At 46.0% G+C, this 20,991-nt stretch overlaps 1 protein-coding gene across 1 annotated transcript in view; it reads left to right on the forward strand.

Moving 5' to 3' along the window:
- Positions 1-20,447, forward strand: part of grin2ab (glutamate receptor, ionotropic, N-methyl D-aspartate 2A, b) — a 99,568-nt gene extending 79,121 nt beyond the window's left edge. The window contains exons 11-20 of the mRNA XM_035146810.2: positions 74-245; positions 3,317-3,470; positions 5,328-5,453; positions 7,067-7,296; positions 8,504-8,664; positions 10,889-11,076; positions 11,927-12,165; positions 14,403-14,580; positions 14,899-15,700; positions 15,795-20,447. Of these exons, the coding sequence (XP_035002701.2) occupies positions 74-245; positions 3,317-3,470; positions 5,328-5,453; positions 7,067-7,296; positions 8,504-8,664; positions 10,889-11,076; positions 11,927-12,165; positions 14,403-14,580; positions 14,899-15,700; positions 15,795-16,797 (3,253 nt within the window). The 3' untranslated portion in view covers positions 16,798-20,447. The remainder of the gene's footprint in view (positions 1-73; positions 246-3,316; positions 3,471-5,327; positions 5,454-7,066; positions 7,297-8,503; positions 8,665-10,888; positions 11,077-11,926; positions 12,166-14,402; positions 14,581-14,898; positions 15,701-15,794) is intronic.
- Positions 20,448-20,991: the final 544 nt, after the last annotated feature.

Below are 20,991 nucleotides of genomic sequence, written 5' to 3' on the forward strand. Positions count from 1 at the left end.
GATAAAAAAAAAAGAAGAAATATGATCTAATATTGTTTGTGCATGTGTGTGTGTGTGTGTGTGTGTGTTTCAGTAACAGCACGTTGGGCGGCGGCTCCTACATTAAGCAGTGCTGCAAGGGCTTCTGCATCGACATCCTGAAGAAGATAGCGAGGAACGTCAAGTTCACGTACGACCTCTACCTGGTCAACAACGGAAAGCACGGCAAGAAGATCAACAACGTGTGGAACGGCATGGTTGGAGAGGTACTACCCCCCCCACCCCCCCGTCACTGTGTCTGCTGATACTACACCTCATCAGTCCAACTTAAGTTAGACCACCCTCATGTCTGCTATAGATATAAAGTTACCACCAACAATCCATCTTCAATCCAACCCCTTATATAATAAACTAAGCCTGTTATCTAACCTCTAATTCAGTATACAGGGACGTCTATGTACTGTACAGTTTTCTCTGCGTCTGTATTCACGTCGTTGTCGCTGGATTGTGACGTACAACAACAAAAATCAACAGGTGGACAATCCCACAATACCTTTTAAATGTTTATTTGACACTTAGTATTAATGCTTTTTGGTAATGGTCCATGTTTAAATGTAGAAATAAACTTTGCCGCAGTTTGTGCTGTGATGCTCTGCAAGTATTTACATTTATAAGGCGGGTCGGGCTGTTCCTGCCGCCAGCGCAATGCATGATGGTATATTTTGCTCGGTATGTGACCATTGGTTGTACTCTTTTCAGGATGCATTGTAGGAAACAATGAGGACACTATATAGGGTATAACAAATTTCACTGGACACCACCATCAAGAAAACCTACAGTATTTACCCCAAAGATTTCCTTTACATTACCAATAGTTTACAGTGGCACATCTTCTGTATCAGCCTGGCATCACCAGAACTATTTGACCTCTGCTCTCATTTCGTTTTTCGATTTCCAAGTGTGTGCATCAGTCATTTGTTCTTTTATAGAAAATACACTATCCACTTCCAACAGACCTCTCCACATCAGCAGCAGCAGCAGCAGCCATATTGGTTTGTGGGCGCTAAAGCATCTCCCGTGCTCCAGCGACACTTCCATTGTGTGCTCCAATCAAACCTGCCCCATTTTAGATAAATGGAAGTGTCCGACGAGTTCCGGGAAAGATGGAAATACGTCTGAATGCGAGAGAGAGAGAGAGAGAGAGAGAGAGAGAGAGAGACCAGACTCATCAGCGAGAGAGAAGAAACACGAGCTCAATGATTGCTTTCCAGAATAATGTGAATGCAATCAGTTGCAAAATGCCACCTCAGTATTTTTACTTTAACGCATCATCCCCTCTACAGTTTAACGCTGCATAAAATTATTATAAAAATAATAAAATTTTATGCTTAAGGCTGATGTTATTCCATATTTTTTATTGTCCACAAATGCCATAAACACGTCCTTTATCCTGTCTGAGACTCCCAGAGCTAAGGGTCACAAATACAGAGAGATGACAAATTAAAGGAAAACACAAAGGTGTTGGGTCGCCACGATCCACCAGCCTCAGTTCATCTCTCCTGTAAATCAGGGAGGAACGTCCTTCTTCCAGAAGACGTTCCTTTATTAGGTGTTTTGATGATGCTGCTGCTGCAGAGCGTCGTCAAACTCAACAGTTAAAAATCCTCCATAAACGCTCATGTTTAGGATCCGGTGACTACGAAGCCCAAACCATCATTTTCATTCTCATTAACCCGTTCAGTGACCCCTGGCGCCCTGTGAATAGGCCATTGTCATCCGGTTCTAGACTCATTTCTCAGATCACCCGACTGTAAACGATTACTTTTTTGAAAAGGCTCAATAATTTCCTCAAACTGCAGTAGGTTTTTTTCTTTAATTTAAAGTAAAAGGTTACTTTATCAGAAGTGAATGAGTTGAAGAATATTTTTCAGCTATTGAATGAAAACTAAGTTTGTGTTCTTGTGCGTATTCAGGTGACCAGGACCATGTGTTTGGGTTTCATACGAAATAAAAGATTTTATTAGAAGATTAATTACCTCTGCCAAGGAGGTTCTGGTTTCGTCCCAGTTCATTGGTTTGTTTTGTGAACAGAATTACACACAAACTATGGAACAGATTTCCACAAAACTTAGTGGGAGAATGGGATGGGGGCTCAGCAAGAACTCATTAAATTTTAGCACTGATCTGAACAAAATCTAGAAATCTATAAGATAAATAAAAATGAAATAACATTGTGAGATGGTGTTTTTTTTGTTGTTGACATCTTCAACAATTTACCAGGCAAAAATACAGGTGTATTTTGTTGACTTTTTTCTATGATTGTGTGTAATTTGTTGCAGCTTGATTGAATTTAAGGAGACTGCCTTTTCGGAGGGATTCGCTCCGGAGTGCTATTCTACTTTTTTAATAGTTCTTAGACAACAATAGAGCTCAGGGGCATAAAAGAACAAGACAATTCAGGCTTGTATACACAGACAGAACTTCATAAGAATATACATTTATTGTTATCTTGGTCTTTTCACGAGATTTGTTGGCTTTAATAAACATGGAATTTGGACAGATGTCTCCTTTAAAGCTACAAACTGTGATCTAACCGTAAACCAGTGACAGGTCGATACAGGACTGGAAGGCGATAAACATCTTAAACACATTCACGGATCTTTAAATACATATTGTGATAACGTTCTCTGATGCTGCATAATGTTTGTTTATTTTGTCATCATTAAATCACTCATAAATTTGTATCTGTACTTTATAGGCTCATTAAAGTCTCTTATTGCGGCTTTAAAGTACAGTTTAGGAAACAGGAGCAGGAAACCTCGGCTTTCTTGATCACTGCTGTTTATCTTTGCTGGAATTTATTTATTCAGTCTCAGATTAAATTAAAACCAAGAGGTGTCATTGCGAAAATCCTTAAAGATTGAACATAAAAGGTTGATAATAGTACCTGACAACGTGGTGTTGGTGTTTATGACGGCTAGAGGCCATTAGACAATAAAATCTGAAAAAACATAATATTTTACCACGTAGTAAAGATGACAGCTTTATGAGTAGAATCTCTGTCTCTATCTCTGTCTGTCAGAATACATTCACACACACACACACACACACACACACACACACAGAGACATGGTGGCACGACAAAAAAACGACAGCTGCATTTTTACTTTTCATCTGATACGGGTGGAAATGCCCTCAAACTACGGATGACATTCTGCGCTCATACCCTCACCCACTGTGTTGTTTCCCATCCAGTATAAAAAGCAGGGACATATCAAAGAGAGAGCTGGTGATGAGTCATGTGCTCAATGTGACTATTGTTCCCTCTGTCCTCCAGGTGGTGTACAAGAAGGCAGTGATGGCAGTGGGGTCGTTGACCATCAACGAGGAGAGGTCAGAGGCCATCGACTTCTCCGTGCCCTTCGTGGAGACTGGCATCAGTGTCATGGTGTCTCGTAGCAATGGGACCGTCTCCCCCTCCGCCTTCCTCGGTAAATCTTCTTATGTCTTCCTCCGCCGTAGACTGTGTGTAAATGGACGACGTGTCTCTACTTCCTCCCGCTATCCAGGAATGAAGCCAAAATATTGGGGATACAAACGCTGCCATCTGGCACCGAGGACATCATTTGGAGCCAGAGTCCATTATCTCTATCCTGTATAGGGTCAGAGCTGGAGCGAATCCCAGCTGACAGGGGGCGACAGGTCACCAGTTCATCACAGGACCAGCACACAGAGACAAAAACTCATTCACACTCACCTACAGTCAATTTAGAGTCTCCCAAACCTATACTGGTTATGACCTATGCTGCAGCCAGCCATCAGGGGGCGATCAGGACACTTTGGGTTCACTTTTGTGGAGCCGTCATGTCGTCCATCGTTATGCTCAGTCTGTGTTTGCACGATATGAATTCCCCTCTTCTTTATCTCAGCCAGTCCCCCAGCGAGCCGCACTACTAGGGGCAGCTTAATAAAAGGGAGGTCCTTACACGATGGGAGACCCAGTGTATAAAATGGAATATTTGACTCAGACAGTATTCGCTGGCCAAATTCCACTTGTACTCTGACTTTATCTGGGCCTCAACACCCTGAGCACATTAATATTTCTACCCGAGCAGAGGAAGTGGAGCGTGCCAGCTGTTTTTTGAAAAGTCAGCGCAGACAAAGCAGTCTTGATATTTGCCTCCTCTCCTCCCTCCTCCTCCTCTCCTCCTCTCCTCCTCTCCTCCCTTCTCCTCCAGTTGTTCAGATGACTACAAACAAAAGCGCTCCTCGGCGCTCGCCTAATGTCTTGTATTGTCACTGGAGCGATGCAGGGAGCGAGGGGATGTATTGGACCATGCGTGTGTTGGTCCCTGTGTGTCAAGCCATGTGTCAGTATGCATGTGTGCAAGAGGGGGGAAAAAAAGTGAGTGATACTGCACGAATATATTAGAGCATTTGTGTATAGAATCAAGGATGTGTGGAGAATGAATATGCTTTGGCTCTACGAATGTTAAGTATGTGTGTGCGTGTGTGTGACGTGTGTGTGTGACGTGTGTGTGTGTGTGTGTGTGACACGTGTGTGTGTGTGTGTGTGTGTGTGTGTGTGTGTGTTGAGCCTGGGCCAGGGTATCAGTGACGGTTCAGTATCTCTCACACTCATATTAGAGGCACCTCAGTGCACAATCGCTCAGGGTTGGCTAACCCTGGTAGTCACATACTTTCACTCACTCACACGCACACACACATATACACACAACACAACACACACATACATATACACACAACACAACACACACACAACACGATTTGTCTGGGTTCAGTGTCTCTGATACTCATCCCGCTCTCTGAACTCCTGCCCTGATTCACACCAAACACATGCGGACTCGCACACGTGCACAGATCACACGCGAGCAGATCACACACACACATGCCCACAGCAGGGCACATCAGATCACTCAAATCGCTCTCCCTCTTTCCTCCTCTCCCCTCTTCCTCTCCCCTCTTCCTCAGCCCTCTCCCTCGCTCCAGGCTTCTCCCTCTCTCAGCCCTCATCCAAGGGAATAATGAGAAATATGGAAATGTGCTCCGTCAAACTCTCTGTGACTAACTCCCCCTCTCCTCCCTTCCTCCTCTCTCACTCCATCTGTCTCCCTTTCTCTCCCTCTCCATGTCCCCTCCTCGCTTTATCTCCCCCCTCATCCCCGATCTCCCCCTTCTTCACCTCCCTTATTTCTGAGCCCCAGTCTGTCTTCCCCGTGCCTCACTTTTTATGCGTCTCCTGCTCCTCCACAGCGTCTCTCCGTCTCATGTACTCGATTTTAACTCCCCCTCCTCCTCTCTTTCGTTCTCCCTCTTCCTCCTCTCAGAGCCCTTCAGCGCGTCGGTGTGGGTGATGATGTTTGTGATGCTGCTCATCGTCACAGCCATCGCCGTCTTCCTCTTTGAGTTTGTCAGTCCGCTGGGCTTCAACCGCAACTTGGCCCAGGGCAAAGGTAGGCTTCCACACACAGCTTCAGGAACATCACACCAATCGTTTCCCCCCCCCCAGTGCAAACAGCAGGAATCCAAATTTACCCAGGAGCGAAACAAGTGACCTGTTATTCCTCAGGCTTTAGACAGTTGGGTTAATGTTTCAGAGCATTAGCGGTTCTCTGTCCCACAGCGAGTTACCAGCGCTGTTATCCGAGGCATCGTCAGAATCAGAACCTGCAGCTTCCCCCGCCGGCAGAGAATTAAGATTATTGTTGTGTTCAGCCCAAATTCGGCTGAGCTTAAGGCCTGTCTGAGCGCAGATGAAATGTCTTTTGCTTGAATTTTTCCTCTCAGCCCTTTTGAGCACGGTTCAGTAAATCTGTGCAATGCGTTTAGTTTACTTTTTACCCTTTTCCGTCTCGCACTCTGACTGAACAACAAATGCCAACCGTGTAACTTTCTAACTGCATATTTCCTCGACAAATACTTTCACCTTTCAGGGGAACAGTGCATCTCTGACGGAACAGTTCCACATTCCCATTATTCACTTTCTGCCAGAGCGCTTACATGAGGACATGGACACGACTCCCGTGTCTGCAGGTTAATATGAAGCTTAAGCCAGAGAGTGTGAGTGTAGTGTAGCATAAAGAGTGGAGGTGAGTGAGTAAAGTGGTGAGGCTACATGGAGCTGCTGTGCTTATGAACATCTGTGGACAGATACAAAGTAGAAAACTCAGCGCTCAAAGTTCCCACCTTCTGTGAGACACTGAAGTTAGCAGCTCCACTGATTTCATCTTTTTATTTTCGTACGATGCAGATCTTTCTACACATAAATCTAGATGAGAAACTTGAATAAAAAAGTGGATTTACAGCTTCACACTTGAGTATTTGTAAATATTACATTACAAGCTCAAAGAGAAAGCTCATTTGTAGCTCAAGACCATAAGTGAGGGTTGGACGATAGATTAAAGGTTCAGTGTGTAGAATTTAGTGACATCTAGTGGTGAAGTTGCATGTTGCAGCTGAACACCCCTCACCTCACCCTCCCCTTCCAAACATGAAAGAGAACCTGTGGTAAACTTCAGTTGTCATAAAAACTCAAAAGATTAGTTTAGTTTGTCCAGTCTGGGCTACTGTAAAAAAAAAACATGGCTGCCTCCGTAGAGAGGATCCGCTCCTGATGTAAATATAAAGTATTTAAATATAAAGGCTCATTCTATGGTAAAGAAAACCACAAATTGTACAATTTAGATGAAACACATTAGTGAGAACATCACTAGGATTATTATATATTCAATTTCTGTCAATAGATCCTTTCACCTAAACCTTTAAGCTCACACTCTTCATACCAACCGACCATTCGAAACCGGAACTTTACTATTAGTTGACAGTGCAACCACTGCTCCACCGTGCCGCCCAAAAACAAAAACTTCTATACTTTCATATTTTTACATTTGTGTACACCTATGTTTGAAGTGTTCTCTGTATTTATCTTATAGTGTTTTTATACCGTTTTCTAAATCTCAAGGAGTGCCATCACAATTAGTGTGTTGTGGGCTACAGCAGCACAATGACTGAATCTCGAATCTCCTCAGCACTTCACTTTTTGATCCTCTCTCTCTCTCTCTCTCAGACCCACATGGTCCTTCATTCACCATCGGTAAGGCCGTGTGGCTGCTGTGGGGTCTGGTGTTCAACAACTCTGTGCCCGTGCAGAACCCAAAGGGCACCACCAGTAAGGTCATCGTGTCGGTGTGGGCCTTCTTCGCCGTCATCTTCCTGGCCTCCTACACTGCCAACCTGGCTGCCTTCATGATCCAGGAGGAGTTTGTGGACCAAGTCACTGGACTGTCTGACAAGAAGGTGGGATTTAACACACACAAACACACACTCACGAGCGCACACACGCACGTATGGAGAAGAAACTAAATGCATTCACAGTCAGGGTTGCTCTTGTAATGGATGCCAGCCCTGCGGCCAGACTCGACTCTCCGGGGAGCACCTCTGGGCTCCAACAGCCCGAACCCTCTGGTCGTAGCTGTCACCACACTAACACTGCCAGCACAGCAGAGCCACAGGCGCACACTCACTCACACACACTCACACACACACACGCAACAAAAATACAAACACACGGTCTTTGATCTATGCAGCGTGTGTGTATGTGTGTGTGTGTGAGTGAGTGTGTAGTTTTCAGAGGCTGGCAGTGTCAGCAGAACCCCGGCCACTGTTACGCTCGACTGGACACACAATGATGATGACTGATGAGTCCACTCCATCCTTCTTTCTCCTCCGTCTCTTCTTGTCACTCTTCGCTCCTCCTCACCTCCTCACCCTCTGCGTGTCTCTCCTTCACTTTCTTATTTTTGGTCTTTAACTCGGACTCCCTGTCATCCCCTTCATCCTCTTTTCGTTCCTGCTGTCTTCCATCGCCCTGCGCGTCAGCATAGCCAGGAGCAGGGTATTGTTTTCACCTCCGTGTGTGTGTGTGTGCGTGTGTGTACCAAATATAAAAAAATATGATTAACTTTTGGAGCTGATCGGTCAAAGGTCAAGGTCACCAGAAATACAGAAGGAAAACACATTTTCAAAGATATGTCAGCAGACAGTTTCTCAAAGGAAATTACATCATACATCAAAGTTTAAATTGCATTTTTCGATGTATCACTACATCCTATAGGACTACAGACACGACCTAAAGTTCACATACCATCAGATCCAAACATAACATTTGATCCCATCAGTTAAGAATCGTCATGAAATCCTCATGAAAATAAAGTCATATGATGTAGTGATGTGTTTAACTTTTGCAACCAAGAACATGAAATTTGCGATCTACAGCTTAACGAGATTAACCAGTCATTCGATTTCATGTGGTATAAGTGACGCCATGATGACATCACTATGAAATGTCATTAGATATGCAGCACATGGAGGGTTTGCATCACACCTCAGATGCTTTTCATTCCTTGTCTTTTTTTTCTTCCTGTCTCCTCTTCTCACTTGTTACTTTTAACGATCCGTCTCTCTTTCCCTCTCCCTCCCCCTCCCTCTCTCTCTCTCCCTGCAGTTCCAGAGTCCGTACTCCTACTCCCCTCCATTTCGCTTCGGGACCGTTCCGAACGGCAGCACCGAGCGCAACATCAGGAAGAACTACCCAGATATGCATCAGTACATGACCAAATATCACCAGACCGGCGTCCAGGATGCACTAGTCAGCCTCAAGACCGGGTACTGTACACCTGTCACGCCGACTCTTTGTCAAGCTGATGTTCATTATATCTGAGAGGGTGGTTCTGTTTTTGCAGACAGCATGTACGCTTAAGAACATGTGAAAACAAACACAAAAGGCATTGCATCAGACAGAAACTCCAGCCCCATGGGGCCCGGCACTAGCTCATGCTAAAATGCAGCAGAAGCTGTGCTGAGAGTTTCTGTCACAGACGGTAAAATGCAGATGTTGTCTGCGAGTGCTCATTATACAGTCGTGTTGCTGCCGGAGAGGAGGGAGCTGCCAAAACAGAGAGGGTGTAATTTGTTCTGGAGTTTGCTACCTTTTATTCTCCGTCCTGCACACACACACACACACTAATGGAGGGATGTCTGCAGAGCTTTTTATTCCTTCATTAGTTTTGTGTGTTTTGATCTTTCGAGTATTTTCTCCAAACATAATTCCGCTTTGTGCTTTCTCCTTTCTGCAATTACTTTTATTGATACTGCATATGAAATAGATCTCTCAAAGGTTTGATGCTGGGTTTCTTTCGTCACCAGTGTGTATTCAAATTAATTCTTGGCTAACATTTCTTTGACAAAATTAAAGCTGGAGCCCTTGTCAGGATTTTAATTAAGTCATTAAATATAGTACGCTTGTAAAATACTACCTAAGCTGCAATAGATCTACAATATGTTGTTTTCCAAATGTATATGAATATTAACCTGGAATTCAATCTAATTGCAACAGCAGATACTCCATGTGTTCATTTAACATGTGCCCTTTGGTGTAAAGTGTAATTCAAAGTGTTTCATAATTATGCATACACATTTAAAGGCCGGGGGGGTTGCCTCACACCACCACTTTGTTATATAACGATTTTTCTGCTCATAATGAAGTTAAAGACCTGGATCTGCTGTTATATTCAGGCCGATTGCATCAGGTCCTGCTCACATTGTGTTTTGTTAAGAGCAATACATTCAATTTCAGTTTTTGCTGAGCTCAGAGTTGTCCGCCCCATGTAAGGGGATTGGCTTGAATTCACCCTGTCACTTCAGAATAATGACAAAACCTGCGAGTGCAAGAGCATCGCTCTGCTGGAACAAAGACGTCCTCGTGCACAAGAATATTTACTCTTGCAGCAAACACACTGGAGAGTACTCTGTCATAGCCCGAGTCCAAATCTGATTTGCATGAGAACATTCAGCTACAAGAAACCAGAGCGTTGTGAGTAATCGGAGCAGTTTGTTCGTGGGTCTGAGGAAGACTGTTCCACTCAGTGCACTGTCACTGCACTGGATGTACATGATCAGGCTCAATGTAAAACTCCTCTTACCTTCAGCTGAAGACACATCACAAATACAATGATATATAATCAAATTACATTAACCAAAATCGATTTGAAAAGACACAATGATATGTAATTGTTTTTAATAATGATAAGATAATAATAATAGATGCTTGGAATCCCAGACGAATATGGCAGTTTATATAATGTATAATATACATTTCTGGACTTTTGGACCTGTTGCCTGTGTATTCTATTAGCATTCTACTTACAATTACTACTTATTATATTCATCAATAGTCTATTTGTTTATTTAGTTTATTTCTCCTTACAGTGGACAACCTGACACCTGTTTGAGTTGAGTTGAGTTGCGCTGAATGTACATTTTCATTTGATGTGACAACAGCGCAAACTAACATTAACTGCGTTTAGACAACATCAGCCAATAAGATCACACCCAACAACGTCATTTGCATGTGTACACGGAAGACGATCAAATTAGGCGAAACCCAAAGTGACGTTTTTTCCAATAAACAGCGTGAACAACTGCAGGTGAATTATACTTGATGTAAAAAGCACAAATTGTTAAATTTGCTCAAAAATGTAAATATGACGCATTGGTTTTGATTTAACAGTTGTTTTAATATTTGTTCAGAATCTGCTTCATATTGAACTGACTGTTATCAGAGTGGAGTTCATCGTCTCCTCTGACTCTGCTCTGAGAACACAGGGTTGTGTTTGTCAGTGAGTTTTGAGCTGTCCAACCAAATTTACAGTAGATTCTCTTACTAGGTGCAACTATCCTGAATATTCAATTAAAATGATAGAACATGAATTGGACTGAGGAGGATTATTTCAGTTCTTCTGTGGTAATCGTTCCACAGACCCTTGTGGTTCTTCGAAGGTGGGAGCCACTGTTCTTGATACTAAGCCCAGACCGTGTCCTTCTCTCACAGGAAGCTGGACGCTTTCATCTACGACGCTGCCGTGCTGAACTACATGGCCGGCAGGGACGACGGCTGTAAGCTCGTGACCATCGGCAGCGGTTACATCTTCGCCACCACTGGTTACGGCATCGCTCTGCAGAAAGGGTCCTACTGGAAACGGCTGGTCGATCTGGCCATACTGGGCATCATCGGAGACGGTGAGGCGCTCCGGCACGTTTCTGCTCCGTCAGTCACACTGCGCTGAAGTTTAAGATTCTTAATAGGAGGATTATAGCGTTATTACAATTGTGCCATTGCTCGACTTTCATGCCTCCTTCCCCCTCCCTCAACAACCTCCCTCTCCCTCCCTGCCTCCCTCCCTCCCTCTGTCAGAAGGCTATCAGTGGCCAGTCTTAACACACCATTTCATCATCATTACGCCGTGTGGGTTAGTGTGTGTGTGTGTGTGTCTGTGTGTGTGTGTGCGTGTCTGTGTCCACCGTGTCCTGTTATGTTTACTCCTCCAGATTGTTCTGTATAATAAGCCGTGAGATGGTGCGAATGGAAGAAAGAGAATGAGCCAGACAGAAATCAAACTGCTGAAACCACTAAAGCGCCTCGCTTCCCACCGGCCGTTCTATTCAGTGCAAACACCTGCACGCACAGACACACACACACACACACACACACACACACACACACACACACACACACACAGACACACTCAATCTGATAATAATTCCTCCCATCTTTCCTTATCACTCAATCATTATCAATTCTTCCCCCTCCTCCTACAACCCTTTTTCCTCACTCCACCTCCTGTCCCCTTTCCATTACTATATATTTACCACCTCACCTCCCTCCCCTCCTCCCTCTCTCCTTCCCTCCATCTTCCCTCGTAATGATACACCCTTTTTTCCCACCACACCTCTTATTCCCTCCACTTCCCATCCCCGCCCTCCCCCTTTTCTCTCCCCCTCCTTTTTATTCCTTGACCTTGTTCCTCACCCCTATCTTCCGCTGCCATCTTAAACCCCCCCACTTGCCTTTTCTCTCCCTCTCCAACAGGTGAGATGGAGGAGCTGGAGGCCCAGTGGCTGACGGGGATCTGCCACAATGAGAAGAACGAGGTGATGTCCAGCCAGTTGGACGTGGACAACATGGCGGGTGTTTTCTACATGCTGGCCACAGCCATGGGCCTCGCCATCCTCACCTTTATCTCCGAACACCTTTTCTACTGGAGGCTGCGGTACTGCTTCACTGGCGTCTGCACCGGGAGGCCGGGTCTGCTCTTCACTATCAGCAGGGTGAGGAACACTGCAGGAGCCTTTCTCTGGAGCTTCAGCTGCATATTTAGAGCAGACGGTTGGAGTTTGGTTCCTGTGGAGCAGCTTGTGTCTGCTTTGCTTCATGTGAAGGTCTCTCAGGTGTCGGTGTGTTTGAATTTGAAACGTCAACCTTTTACTTAATGAACAAGCACATTACTGCAGCAGCGCAACAGCTAATGTTCAGGATTGATTTTTAGACTGTGAGAAACCACTGGTTGTTGCAATATTAATATCAGGACTGTGAATTAGATTTCACAGTGACCCTGTGGGCTGCACCTTAAAAGGGGAATTATGGTATTTTTCAACCTGGGCCCTTTGTTTATAAATGTGTGTGTAAATAATTGATACTGAGAAAAACTTTTAGAATCACTCCATAGATCGCCTCCGCTGGCAGCTGTAACATGGCGGCAGCGGCTACAATGTAATGTAATGGGGCAACTGCGACACTCTATGTCCACTAAAAGAAAAGTGAGTGAAATCTGTCCAAACAGCAAAATATCCGAGTCGTGGCGCAGAGTTTGAGCACAAGCAGAGCAAATCTAAGCCCAAGCAGGATGAGTTTGAGTAAAAGCATCACAGAATCTAAATAACGCTCTTGAATAAAGACGGGAAAACAATCCTTTGCAAGTAGGACACATAAAAGTGATGAATCGAGCTGAGACATTCTCACTGGTCGATTTATGACTTTGGAGAAGTTTCTCAAGGTGTTGGAAAATGAGTTAAAATGAAAGCACCCAGCCGGCTTCCTCACTTTTGTATTAGTTTGTAAACTTGGTGGTGTATTTGTAATGTGATGGTCTGTTTGGTTCTGTTGTGTGTATTTGCAGAACATTTTCCTAAGTGGCAGTTTGCTGAGCTCAGGGTCACCTCAGGTTTCCTTTTAATTTCTTCTTACTGATGTTTGAACAGCGAAGCCGACTCGCGGACTGACATGAAGAGAAAGTGAGCTAAATGCTCAGAGAGGCTCAACAAGGGAAACAGAACCAAACAATATATGCAGATTGTTTTAATGCGACCACACACTGAAGCAGAAAAATAGCAGAAAGAAAACCCTCAGCGCGTTATTGTGACTTTGAGCCCCGACGAGCCGTTGTGTTGTTTAATATCATCAACACAGAAAAACCAGTTACTCTGTTTCTGCCTTGTTCTGCGCAAAAAGCTGCATCTCAAACAAAAGCAGGCAATTTTTAATCCTTTTAGTCGAGACAACATCTGAAAATCTGTGGACATCTGTAAACACCATGTGTGTATTTGTTAAACACACACACACACACAATAGTAAATGTTAAGATACAGAGGGAATGTGTGTATAAGCTGTATGTGTGTGATAAAGGAGAAAAAAAATGGGGTTGATCCAACAGCTGAAACACTCGCATACATGCACACAAAGCTCTCTCTTACTCGCTCGCCCACAGACACAAGTCTGGTGTCGAGTTGAAAATGGTTCCACATGTTCAGGTGCAGTGAGTCGCGACTGGCTTGACCGCACACTCGCAGACAGCTTGACAAATATACACAACCACACACACACACAAACACACAAACCTAAATATACGCACGCAATACAGAAATGGGCACAACCAGACAGACCATTCTTCCATTATTCATATGTCATGTCTCTGTGTTAGGCAGGGCTTTTATTCCAGACGGGCAGCATTTCACACATTAAGCGTTTTACAAAAAGAGTGCGATGTGTGTGTGTGTGTGTGTGTGTGTGTGTGTGTGTGTGTGTGTGTGTGTGTGTCTCTCTCTCTCTCTCTCTCTCTCTCTCTCTCTCTCTCTCTCTCTCTCTCTCTCTCTCTCTGTGTTTGTGTGTGTGTGCATGCCGTTAGAGCAGCGATGCTGGAGGTTAAGTGGCTCTCGGAAGAACATCTCCTTGCACTCAAAGGCCCCCTCCGGTGACATCATCGCCTAAATTTAATCTCGGGGTGCCTCTGCAAGCAGTTTATCTAAAAAAGTGGCAATTATCTCTTCTGGCCACATTAGAAAACAGAATGAGGTGAAGGTTTGATAGTGAACGCACCGGAGGACGAGATGCAGAGGTCGCTTCCTGATTTACTCTCCAGAGAAATGAGCTTTCTTCCCATTTGAACGTCTCTCTCCTGAAGTCACGGGATTGAGAATAAAGCCTTCTATTTCTGTTGTTTCTCTCACCTCACATCTCCTCCATCTCATGTCATCTCCTCTCCTCCTCTATCCTCTCCTCCTCTCCTCAGGGTATATGGAGCTGTATCCATGGCGTTCATATCGACATGAAGAAGAAGGCCCCTGAGCTGGGCTTCAGTCCTCAAGCCAACATGCTGCACCTGCTCAAGTCTGCCAAGTCCATGGCTCTGTCTTCTCCCAAACGCAACACTGTCCTCCTGCAGCCCAGCATCCTCGACATGATGAAAGGTACTTTTACACACTGTACGCACAATATGTTAAGTAGCATTAAAAATGAAAATCTGCCTGGAGCACCGTTGGAAAGATTCCTAACACGTACAGAGGTCACCCTGTCTTTTTACCCGTCTGTGTGTATATAGGTAAAGGTGACTCCCTTCACCTTGTTCTGTAATCGCATTGGCTGTCATGCACTCGCTGGCCTCGTGAATACAAACACATTAGGTGGTATACACAGCGTGCCAGGGCAATAGATCATGCATCAGCTAACTGGCTGTGCATCCATCTAGTGTATCTGCTGTCTGAGGTGCATCTCTCCTTGTCTCCTAGGTAACTCACTCCATAGTCAGCCTCCGAAGGGTCCTGGTCTCTATAGCAACGCCGCCGGTCCACAGGGTTTCCTGTCATTGTCCGGGCGACACAAAAACCTCCTGAACAATGCTGCACCATTTCCTGTGCAACAAAAATCCCCCGCTCTCCAGTCCAGCCCCAACAAGCCTCAGCTGTCAATCGACAACGACAACGGTAAGGCCCGCCCCCCCGGGCCGGCGGTCGCCGCGTCGAAGCCTCGAGCGCTGTGGAAGAAAAGTGTTGAGACGCTGAAGACGCAGCCCACTGTCGTGTCTCCTGGCGCCGGCCCGAGCCCCACCCCAGCCGCTGGAGCTGGACCTCCAACAATGAAGAGCCAGCGTTACCTTCCTGAGGAGCCGCCGCACTCGGACATCTCCGAGTGCTCCAGCCGGCCGCAGTCGCACAAAGATTCTGACTCCATGGTGGCGAGGGGCGGATTTAAACCCGTCAATCAGCTGAGGAAGAGGGGAGGGGGAGGAGGTGGAGGAGGTGGAGGAGGCGGGAGCGTAGGATCCAAGATCTACTCCATTGACTCTGACCAGGGCAGCCTCCAGTCAGCTCCCCCCTACCAGCGAGACAGCCAGGGGGGAAGTGACGAGCGCAGTTACCCCCCTGACCTGTTTCCACCTGACAACTCGTACTCAGTCACTCACACGCACTCCCACCAGGGGGACGCACCCATTCAGCAGCTGAGCGCCACCCTGCTACATCACAGTCACAGCGCTGAGGCCGACCTGCACTCCCTGAAGGACAAGAAGTACAGCACCTACACACACAGCAGGTAGCACACTCAGAAGAAAACACACACACACACACGTTTCAGCTTCTTTAATTGTCTTTCTGTGTGTAACTCCTGTCGTCATCTCTCCCTCTAGTGCCAAGGACAAGGCTGGAGGTTCGTTCGATGCTCCAGGTGCAGGCACGGGGACACAAGGCATCAGGCCGGGTCACTGTCGCTCCTGCCTGACCAAGCTGAGCGGTTACTCCGGCCTCTACACCGTTCGCTCGCCACAGGCTCGCTGTGACGCCTGCGCCCACCTAGGCAACCTGTACGACATCAGCGAAGACCACTTCCACTCGCACTACTCCCACCCACAAACTCACCCACACAGCGGGGACATGTTTACACACTACCTACCCCAGAGCGAGCTGGGCCTGGTGGGTGAAGGGGACGGGCTCGTCAGCCACTTCGAGCCCTCTCCGCCCTCTCCATCTCCTCTCCCCTCCTCCGCGTCGGCCCAGCACCTCCAGCTGAGTCGTCAGCACTCCTATGAGAACATGATTCCAGACAGCGTTCCGGAGCGTCAGTCGCAGGCGCACGCCCACCTGCGGGGGCTGAGCCTGCCTGACAGAGATAGGGAGCGGGAGATGATGCTGGACGAGGGGGCCTATGCTAATGTTCTCACAATGCGCTCTGATCGACCGTTTAGCAGCCGCAGCCCCCCCTCTCCGTCACCCTCCCACCACCACAGTCTGGACGCCCCGATGCCCCTGCCCCGGCGCTCGAAGAGTCTCTTCCCCGATCGGCCGTCTCACAACCCTTTTCTCCAGTCGGCCCCCGGCACGACGCAACGAGAGCCCGCCCCCCAGGCTGCCACACGCATGCCACAGAGAAATTCTGCCCACGAGCTCTACAAGCAACGGATGCCGCTGTCGCTTACCCTCGGTAACCATGGCAGCCATCACGTCAACCAGCATGGCGGCCATGTTGACCAACAATTGTTCTACCCCCAGCAGGAGGCCCCTGTGGTGGCGTACATGGTCCCGCCTGCTGCCTCTCAGCCAATGAGCTATGTGACAGCGCCGCGAGCCTCCAGCGCAGGCGGCAACCGGCCCCGGCTCTATCGCCGCATGCCCAGCATCGAGTCTGACGTCTGAGGGTCACACACAGCACACTTACTCCCACCAACACACACGCATGCAAGACAGAGGTGTGTGTGTGTGATAGGACCGGGCAGCTCTGATTCTAAGCACACATACAGAAACACACACACAGACACACACACACACAGGTGAAAGACGGGAAGGTCTGCGCCGGACTCACAGGTTAATGGTGATGCTGAGTAAATAAATTATTGTTTCTTTATCATGCCCTCTATAGGGCAGGGTTGGGGCCACAGGGACACCTGGAGGCACAACACAAGATGAAGAGTGCGTGTGTGAGTGTCCGTGTGTGTAGTCGCCTCAAGCTGTGGGCAACGAGGCAAAGACTGACAGTACGTCTGACAAGACACATTCAAATCCTGGTGGAATAAGAAAGACACTGTGCACGGAGTCCAGCAGCGACAGTGGGACGTGACGGAGGATGCGACGTGCGAGTGTTTGGAAGAAGATCCGACCTGTCCCCCTCTCACCAGCCTCTTGGAGATGATAGGGACACAGTGAACCCCTTTCTTTCTGAGAAAACACACACATGCACACACACACATTTCACCCCAAAACACACACCCGCCCCCTCTCCAGGACTCTCCTGTTGCACTATGATTTCCACAGTCAACCCCGTATGTTGTCTGAGCCTCCAAACTGCACTGCCGGCATGGCTTAAAGAGTAGTTCACTACACTAGAGTAATCCTCGACTTGAATGGAAATTACTATCTATGTAATAGTCTAGGCTGGGAGGCGGGCAGCTGGTCCCGACACAGGTCTGAGTGTGTCCGCTCCTGCCCGCAGATGTACAAACACTGGAACACACACACACTGTGTCAGTTTTTTTTGGGGGGGGATGTAAAAAAAAAACAAAAAAAAACAACAACCAACGACTGTTTGTTTTTGTTGATGTCAGTTAAAGGAACATTCCAAAAAGTGGACCAAAAAGTGGCCGCCAGTAATCGCCTCTCAGGATGAGAGTGTGTGTTCTAGTGTTTCTAGATCTAGAGACATTCAGTATAGCATTGTTGCTTCCTCTCTTAGCTAGCCTTCAGGTCATACTGCATGCTTCCTACTGCCCTGTGTTACAGTTAAACTCCTATACAGGGTCATATGTGCACACACACACTCACAAACACACACACGTATATATATGCACACACACACACATGCACATACGCAGTAGTCTAAGATAGTAGTTTAGGGTGGGTGTGTGTGTGTTGAGGCTATGAGATAGCTTCTATTTGTGCACTTTGTAGATTTTATACCCTGCCACCTAACACAGACGTTTGACCAAAAACACTTTTATACTGGAAGATATGAATATTCTCAGTCATTCGCTGAATAGATGTTTTCTTTTCTCTTATTTCTCTTGGACATTGGGTTTTAGGGCACAGCTCTGTCAGTTTCCATTGTGAGGTCAGAAGTTCTACAGTGTTAGATAATGGGTCCAGCATCATACAGTATACACGACACCGACTCTTAATCTTTCTCCTCTTTTTAAAAACCTTTTCTGTGCTCATCTGTCGTTCTAGCCTCTCCCTCCTTTTCCTTTTCCTTTTCTTTTTTGTGCTTATTTTTTCCTATTTACTCCTTTGTCCTTGGGCTCCTCCCCCGCTTCTTTCTATAGAGTAGATTGAGTATCAGAAGAGTAAAAGTTCAGTCGTGGTGTTTAAATACTCAACATATTGTTGGAAATCACTTAATATCACTAGTTGTAAGAATTCCTCTGATTCAACAGCAGCTGTCGTAGGATGCAGAACTTTTTTACTAATTACTTTCTATGTCGAACGAAGAAGAACAAAAAAAAAGAAAAACCCAAGGCCCATTTTAATGTGTCTGTGGTGAATCTAGAGGCTGAGTGCATCACTGTTGCAGTTTTACTCATCAAATTAATATTCCTAGACAAGTGCCAGAGTAGCTGATACTTGTGTGGCACTGAGTTCCAGCAGAGCGAGTCACGTGGCATCGCAGAGAGTGAGCGAAGTGACTCCTTACAGAGGCAACACACTCACACACACACACACACATATACACACACACACACAGACACACACACACTCGACAAGCTGGCAATGTGTGTATGAGTGTTCTAGAAATCCATAATCTACTCAGTAAGGGCATTGATTTTTGAGCACATGGATTTTGATGGAAAGGGGACTTGATATCCCTTTAGCTGTGCATCTGTCTCTATTCTCTTTCCTTCTATTTTCTATTCTCTCTCTCTTACACACTCACGCAGAGACACACATATACATACACGCATACGTATATCTATATATATGGCTGCAAGGAACGCAAGACGGTTTGAAACAAAAAAAACGCACCTTTGAACGGTGACCGCTGCCCCTCTTTTCGGTGATCTTAACAGGTTTGGTGTGTGAGTTATATGCACAATATCAGGTTGCAATATTATACTTCTGTACAGAGAAATCTTTGTTTTTCAATGTTAGAAACTGATTTCATTTGTTTGATTTGAATGGTATTAAGTATTGAATTCATTTCAGAAACAACGTGGCTTTTTATTCTGCTTCTTTAGAGAAAAAAACAAAACAAAAAAAAAGACTGGCATGTTTTTAGATTCTCGTGTGACTTTTATTTTGTATTTTAATTTTTTTTCTCTGGTGTGTTGTTGGTTGGTTGGGACCTCACTGTACAGTCCTCACTGCTGGTTAACCAGACTAGTTAACGGCCGCTCCGCTCACTAGTCACTCGTTAGCCGGGTCTCTCATCCCAATCACACTCAATGAATAATGATAGTCCAGCCTGTGCGGCTAATACCAACCCCCTCCCACCCACATAGTTCTCTTCCACTACGAGTCTGTGCTGTATCACCTCTGAGTGTGTGTGTGTGTGTGTGTGTGAGAGAGAGAGAGAAAGTGTGTGCATGCATGAGTTTTACACCATGCAAGCATTTATATAAGACAGTGGATGACATGTGTATTTTGAGGTTGTTTGCGGTGTGTGTGTGTGTGTGTGCTTTTCTGTTCTCTCTTCCCTTCATCCCACACATAACATTTGACCTGGCTCTTACTCATAACACACAAATACAGTCTCACAAAACACACACATATATATATATACACACGCACGCACACACACATTGCGTCTGTACTGTTGTGGTTAAGGCAGTGTGTAGATCGAGTTTCGTACGTCCACCATCACAGAGATTTTTACACCAACCTTTAGTTTTTACTTTGGGGATTTTTTATTTTAAATTGCATGACGTGCTCGTGTTTCTGGTGGTACCTATTTTGCTGCAGCACCCGAGTTCTCCCTGAGTTAGACCTACTGGGCTACATGTACCAACGTCCCCCTCCACCCTGGTTAGTGCACCGTGTCAGACCGGGGGGGGCCCCTGGATTATTACACTCCCCCAGCCCCGGCACAATCCCGGCCGCCGACAGGGAACATGAGGTAAATGTTCCCGTCCAGGCTCAGCACAGTTCCTCCTTTGTCCCGAGTGTACACACACATGTTCATTTATCGCTGGGTGGATGGCGTGCGTTGGTGTTTAGTCCTCTGGGTCTCCCTGCTGTTTATCTCACTTATGTATAAGTTCAGGGGTTTCTAAGCTACTAGTTGTGTTGTAAATACTACCTTGTCACTCAGTACCTCTGTACAATCTGTAAATAAGTAAAGGTTACATTTTTCTACTTGTCTGGGTCTGGTTCTTGTTAATTATTTTACTTTCCTACCTACCTTCCTACTTTCCTACCCTATCTAACCTACCCACCTACATACCTTCCTACTTTCCTAACCTAGCTACTCAACCTACCTTCCTTCCTTCCTAACCAAGTTACCCTAACTCTATGTAACATACCTTACCTTCCCCACCTACCTTCCTAACCTAGCAACATCCTACCTACCTAACCTAGCTGCTCAACCTACCTACCTATACCTATTTACCAAACTACCTTCCTTCCTTCCTAACCTAGTTGGCCTTCCTACGTTACACATACCTTACCTACCCCATCTACCTACCTACCTTCCTAACCTAGCAAAATCCAACGTACCTACCTACCCACCTATCTAACATACTTTACCTACCTACCTAACCTACTGTACGTTACTACCTTACCTTAACTGACCTCCCTAACTAACCACCTACAGCACTTAACCTACCTACTTACCTACCTACACGATACAATGGAATTACGAGTACTACTCCTTTCTGTCCGTCCGTCCTGAATCTACAGTTTGCC

This window comes from Hippoglossus stenolepis, chromosome 2 (genome assembly GCF_022539355.2).
Source record: "Hippoglossus stenolepis isolate QCI-W04-F060 chromosome 2, HSTE1.2, whole genome shotgun sequence".
Lineage (NCBI taxonomy): Eukaryota > Metazoa > Chordata > Actinopteri > Pleuronectiformes > Pleuronectidae > Hippoglossus > Hippoglossus stenolepis.